This window comes from Orcinus orca, chromosome 4 (assembly GCF_937001465.1).
Source record: "Orcinus orca chromosome 4, mOrcOrc1.1, whole genome shotgun sequence".
Taxonomy (NCBI): domain Eukaryota; kingdom Metazoa; phylum Chordata; class Mammalia; order Artiodactyla; family Delphinidae; genus Orcinus; species Orcinus orca.
This window is the reverse complement of record NC_064562.1, coordinates 140,609,992-140,616,888: the sequence shown is the minus strand read 5'-3', so window position 1 is coordinate 140,616,888 and position 6,897 is coordinate 140,609,992. Positions and strand designations below refer to the sequence as shown.

Here is a 6,897-nt window from a genome sequence, read left to right as displayed (position 1 = left end):
CCAGGGAAGTCCTCCCCAGGTAATTCTAATGTGCAGGGCTGAGAATCAATGACCTGTTCGAGAACAGTGGTCCACAAACTTTGATTTTAGGATAGCTTTTCACTCTTAACATTGAAGACCACAAAGAAGCTTCTGTTTTGGTGATACGTGTTGACATTAACCATTTCAGAAATTGAAACAGAAAAGTTTAAAAATCAACTCATTTAAAGTAACAATAGTAAACCCCTACATAAGAAACATTTTAAAATAAAAAATAACTATTTTCAAACAAAAAAACGTAGTGGGAACAGCCTTGTTTTATATTTTTGAAAGTCTTTTTAAATGTCTGGCTTAATAAAAGACAGCTGGATTTACATAGCTGCTTTTGCATTCCATTTGCTGCAATATCACACAACATGTAGCTGGTGGAGAACTCCACTGTACGCTAATGAGTGAAACAGGCAAATAATGTCTTAGTATTATTAATAAAAGAATATATTCCTGATTCATCTTTACAGCTTGTTTGATGGTTTCTAATAAAGGAAGATTCCATCTTATCATCTCTTACTCTGTAGGACTTGCAGTCTTGAAACACATCTATAAAATGTGAGATGAGTTACTGGCTTTTTTGAACTTGAGGTTACATTTCTTTATTATCTTAAGTGTGTCCGAACTCTTTTAATAGTACCTGTCACTAATAAAAAAACAAATATTTAGGCCAGAAGGATTCCAGAGCAGGAATTCTGTTAATATTTTGATTACCTCACATAAAGCTAGTTGGCAAGTCCTACTGGTACCATGTTTGGTGCTACCTTCCTTTCCATAGTGGCTTATTTGACTCAGCTGGTTTTTCAGCCTGAGTCTCTACATTTTACATGCTGCTGCCAGATTAATCTTTCTGAAGCAATTGCATTAATTATTCCTAGCTTGAAAAATTTAAAGTTTTCTCATTGTGTTGACTTCAAAATCCTTTGTGAAACCCATTGCAAATTCAAGAAATGATGGGCATTTTATCTGCAAAAATCTGAAAAATGAAATGTTTCATTCTCTTTTAAGGTAATTCGGAGGACTTAGGGAGAAATTTAAAGGGTGAATTGCCTGAACCACACTCCAAGCCAGACCGTCTTTTTAAGGTGCTAAGAGAGGTCAACAGAACCATCTCTGGTCACAGGGAACGTAGTATCTCGGAGGCCGCAAAAGCAAGTCTTCTGCCAGGGCAATTTTCTGTCCCTTCCTTTCTTGCCTCCCTTGCCCCTCTCCCCTGACATTTGACCCCGTAGTTGACATGTTCATAGCATATTCCTTTATGATATCCTCTAGCTTACTTTTGACATGTATTCTTTGTTAGGAGACAGCAAAAGTGAAAGTACTTAGAAGTGTAGCTTTTTTTTTTTAACCCTTTTAAGAGCTCTGAATCAGCTCTTTTCAGTAGATATAACTGAAAATGTTTATTTTAATTTGCTGCATTGTATTTTATTTACTGATTTAGGGAATGAAAAAAGTTCTGGTGATTTATATGTTGATATTAAAAGTATAGAGTCTCAGGGCCTTTGCACTGTTCACTTTTCTTTCCTTGGCAATCAGCTTGGTTAGTTTCCTCACTTACTTGAGATGTGGGATCACCTCAGCACCACTTTCCCTGGCCACCCTGTCTCCCACACCTCATATCTTATTTTCTTGCTTCACTTTTTTTTTTTCTCTTAGCTTTTGTCAACATAGTTACTTATTTGTGTTACTTGTGGTCTACCTCCCCCACGGGAACATAAGCTCTATGGGGGTAGGGATTTTTAGCTGTTTTGTTCACTGCTGTATCTCTGGCATCCAGAACAGTGCTTGGTACAGAGCAGAAATGTAATAAATGTTTGTAGGGTAGGATGAACGGACAAAAAGGCAACACAACTGCAAACAAACCTCTAAACCATCTTTATTAAAAACTATCAATATAGTATAAAAATATCTTCAATTATATAGAATATAGAAGTATAACTCTACAAAATTAAATTATTTCCACACAGTTTAGTATACAGATTAAAGTTTTAGTAACATTCAATAATATATTTTAAAATATCCAAAGTATAAGTCATCGTTTTAGAAGTGTTTAGTGCAGAATACTTTTTCTTAGCTTTCCAAAATTTTGTACAGTAGAAGGTATGATTTAGCTGACTCCATGGTTTTCAACCAATGGATATTTAATAATAATAATAATAAATGGTGGTGGTAGTAGTAGTAGTAGTAGTAGCAGCTAACACTTTTATAGCACATAGCATATGCCAGGCACTATTTAGAGGGAAATCACACAGACAACACATGATTATTCACAATATTATTTTCAAGAATGTTCAAAGTGGACAAACCTAGTAAATTGATTTCATAGCCTTTCCCATTTGTATTAGAAATATAAAAAAGCAGGCACTGCAAATTTACTATCTTGCCAGCATGCATCACCATCAAGGGTCCCTTGGCACAAATAAGAAACATTCTCTTCTCTAACCTGACCAAAAGAAACAAAGAGTGATAAAGAAAGAGAAAGGGGTTAGAAGCTCAAATGTAATTTTGTGGGGCTAAAAAATATGTGATGGTGGTAAGACAGCACTTGACTTTTTTTTTTTTTTTTTTAAATGCTGGTTATATAGGCTTTTGCATTACAGTCTTTGGTAAAAAAGAACTTTTGCAGGATGCTAATAAACTCCAACTTAAGAATGCTTCTATATCTGCTAAAATATTCTTTGTCCCTCTTTATTTAATAAAATGGCAGATAGGCACTTCTTGTCTAATAATCAGACTGATCTGATTATGTGTGTTCAGATGTGAGTCTGAACATATATGGAAAAATGGGCAGCTAAGTTAACTTATAATGCTTATTTTGATATCCATTTAGAGATAAAAGCCAAGATAATGTTTAGTTTTATTTCTTAAAAATGTAATGTCTCTGCAACATGGTCATTACAGAGCATATCTACAATGCTGCAAATGACTTTGCCCTTATTACCATCAGTAGTCTGCTTTGTCTTTTTATTTCAGTTATTAAATGGTGGTCTCATGATTCTTTGACACCAGGAAAGCAGTTCAACAAACCAAAATTTCATTAAATGAAACAAAAAGTTCCTGATGGTAAAATCCCAAGTCTTAGTTCAGTCTGTTTGAAAATCTGAGGTGATCAATAGCTGCATTTATAAATAATTCCCAGTATTAAAAATAGCTCATGCTGTTTTGGAGGACATATCAAGAAATTTAAGACATTTACTAAATACTTTTAAATAATACCTCAGTACCTATATATGTACACAAGCAGTCCTAAGACAGTAGTAAAGAGTCTATCTACCATTTGACCAATATTATAATCTTAAGGGGGAGGATATTGCAAGCCATTTTCTACATTTCAAGAACCAAAGTTTCTTTCCCTGTTTTTTTTTTTTTTTGGTACGCGGGCCTCTCACTGCTGTGGCCTCTTCTGTTGTGGAGCACAGGCTCCGGACGCGCAGGCTCAGCGGCCATGGCTCACGGGCCCAGCCGCCCCGCGGCATGTGGGATCTTCCCGGACCGGGGCGCGAACCCATGTCCCCTGCATTGGCAGGCGGACCCTCAACCACTGCGCCACCTGGGAAGCCCTCTTTCCCTGTTTTGAATGCCAAAATTAAGGCCCACAAGTCACTAATGGGACAAGTATAGTGGTTTGCATCTTAAATGACTGGGTGAAAATCTCTTAAACTCATGACAGAGGAATAATAGTGTTTCTTCTAAGACCAAATGTTTCAAATGGTGCATTCACTACATTTTGCAGTTAATTCAGAGTAAGCTGGAGGTCTCACGTTTGAGGTAGGGGAAAGGCAAGGGACTGGCTTTAGATGTGCCGACATAATTTGCCTTCCAAAGTTAAGTCCTGAAGGATAAAGAACCCAGTATTTTAAAGTCTTGGGGGCATCTGAGACTTCAATAGAATCCATTGGGTAAATGTCAATTAAGAATTGTCATGTTCTTCCTTTCTTTCAATCCACCAAATTCTGACAGCCAATGAAAATTCTCATCTTAGTACTTTTCTTTCTCTACTCAAAGTCAAGTAAACTATTGTTCATTAAAATGTCCCCCTTTGGGAAAACCCAATACATAATGATCCATACTTGTAAGGCAAAAATTTGTATTGAACAAAGAAAGTCGCCATAGAATTTCTTTAGTCAGCTTTTTCAGTGTTTTCAACATGATTAGGTTTTTAAAAAAGGTTTACATACAACTTTCCCAAAATTCATGAACTTGCATAAAATGTGTGTGTATACCTGAATATATTTCAACAAAGAGAAAAACAATGAAAGTTTATGGACAAATAGTTTAAAAAAATATATCCTAGTCAAAATAGAATTGACCTGGAAGAGTAAAGAAAATCAAATAAATAAAAAAAGTTTAATTTTCAATCCTCTCTTCCCCCACTGTGAGGTATCTACTAAAACACCTAAACTAAAGAAAAGTATCTGATCTAAGAAGGAATCAGTACTTGGACATTACAAATTTAGGTACCAAACAATAGGCAAGAGGGAAAAAATTGCACATTTTATACTTAAGAGGGTCTTTAGACACCTCAAAGCAATCATTTCATTTGTACATGAAAACTCTGAGCTCACAGAGGTACAACAACTTGCTCATGGTCACAGCACTAATCAGTTACAGAACCTGGTCACCTCCTCCCAATTTCATGATTGTTTCGCCAGATATCAATATTAGTCTTAAGAAAAATATACAACGAATTGGGTATTTTTCCCAGATAAACATTCCTATATTAATTTTACATAAAACACATCACAGTATTTCAAACTAGTAAATAAATTAATGGTATATACCAAAATGGAAATAAGTTAACAATCCCTTCTTCATATTTTGATCAAGTATCTTCTTCAAAAGTCTCACAAAATGATTTAGTGCATCAAATCCAGCAGCATACCATCTCAGTCTTTAACAATCTTATGTTCAGTATTGAACAGAGGAAAGAAGTTAAACCTTATCTCTTTGTGAATGGATTTCAGCAGTTCTAACACTACTTTATGGTCTGTGCAGTGCTGCTGTACAACAAGAAAACACAGCTACAAGGTTAATCCAAAGAACAATTTAAAAGCCATTTCAATGGCAATTTCTGTGACTGAGTCATGAAAACAGACGTAAAGTTCTTGAAGTCTGGGATGAAGAAAGAGCCTCCTGTAGAGGAAAAGAACACATTCATTTCAGAAATTCCAAAAACAAAAAACAAAGGAAAAAGACTCCCAACTCTTCAATTTATTTTACTTAATTTTTTTGTTTCTGAAAGAATAAGTAGTAAATTCAAAACCACTTATCTAAATCTACAGTAGGGGGAAATGCAGCTAGATTTATTATAAAATAAATAATATATGCCTTAGGTCAATTATGTTTATTTTTCCAGAGTGTAAAAAGCCTATTTTATCAATATGTATAATCATGTCCCTCAGTTTTAAAGTATTAAATATAGTCATTATTATTACAATACAGCCAATGGTGTACCATCATTCTAAGTACAATAGTTATTAGACATTGAATTGGGATTAACATTGAAACTTTGATTGTCTTAAAGAGTTAAAATTTTAGTCTATTTAATCAATACTAATGTATACAAATCAAGCCATTTAAATCAGGTGTAGTTCTGCGTGACTGCCTTAAATTTCTCTATTCTACATAGATCAGCAACGTCATAATTCAACACCTATTGATTTTTTTCAATTCCAATTGTGAATGTAGTTAAGGCTCCACTGTACACCTGCATGTGTGCCTAACTGGTCTTCTTATCTCTGTTCTCTCCTGTGTCCACACTGTTTTCATATGCTGTTTCCAGCTTGATCTTCCAATAGCACAGCTCTGATCACACTACACTGAGTTTTGATCATGCTGATGCTCCCAAGCTTGGTTGGTTACACATCAGAATCTCAAGTGAGCTTACTAAACATACAGAGTCCCACTCCCATAGATTATGGTTCAGTAGGTCTGGGGTGGGGTGCAGGCATCTCTGATTTTAATAAGTGACTCAGGTGATTATAAATCCCGTGGACCAGCACATGGGAATTACTGCTTTGGATAACCTTTGTAAAGCGTTTGTCATACAGCTTAGTACTATATGATAGGTGTCCAGTAACATTAGGCCCACCTTACTCTGTGCTCATTCCTCCACCAATTCTCTACCGCAACTCAAAGAACTGTCAGTGGCTCAATATTTCCCTCAAAATCCAATTCCTTAGTCAGGAATTGAAAGCTCTCTGCAGTGGTCCTAACTTAGCTTTCCAGCTTGATCTTTCACTTCATCTTTGCATATGCTATTCCCCTACCATTCTAGCAAACCAGTCTACTCACTGCCATGCCTTATGATTTCCCTTGTTTGGATCTTTATTCATCCCATCCTTTTCCTAGGATGCTCTATCCAAATCCAATTCATTTTCTAAAGCAGATCAATGGAACCTCTAAGCCTTTCTTTATAATCTCAGCTTAGATTTGCCCCCCTTCCTCGGAATTCCCAGAGTGTTTGGTTGTATTACCTCATTTATTATACATAGCCAGTATCTTTCTCTCTATCTCCATAGAATATGCATCCATATATACATAGGTATTTAAGCATGTTTCATATTTCTTCTGCTAGATGTAAGACCATCAGATGCAATGACTGTGTTTAGCTTTGCGTTTGCCAGTCCACCTACCCACCACCACATTTTGCCAAGCACAGCTCCATTTACTAAATCCTTACATATTTATCAAGTGACTGTGTGCCAGGTGCTGTTGCAGGTGCCAGTGGTGGACAAGACAGATCAATTCCTGACCTCATAAAGCTGACATTCTAGTGAGGGGGAGAAAGATCATAAACAAACAAGAAAATTAAGAATAAAGCGGTGATAGAGAATAACCAAGTAGCCACTTTAATGTGGGCAAGAGATC

General features: G+C 35.9%; 1 protein-coding gene across 3 annotated transcripts in view; it reads right to left on the bottom strand.

Annotated features, from left to right (window-relative positions):
• Positions 1–4,045: 4,045 nt before the first annotated feature.
• INTU (inturned planar cell polarity protein) overlaps positions 4,046–6,897 on the bottom strand; it is a 79,786-nt gene continuing 76,934 nt past the window's right edge. For all 3 annotated transcript variants that reach the window (XM_033419393.2, XM_004265117.3, XM_033419394.2), the window contains exon 16: positions 4,046–5,160. In XM_033419393.2, coding sequence (XP_033275284.1) covers positions 5,049–5,160 — 112 coding nt within the window. In that variant the 3' untranslated portion in view covers positions 4,046–5,048. The remainder of the gene's footprint in view (positions 5,161–6,897) is intronic.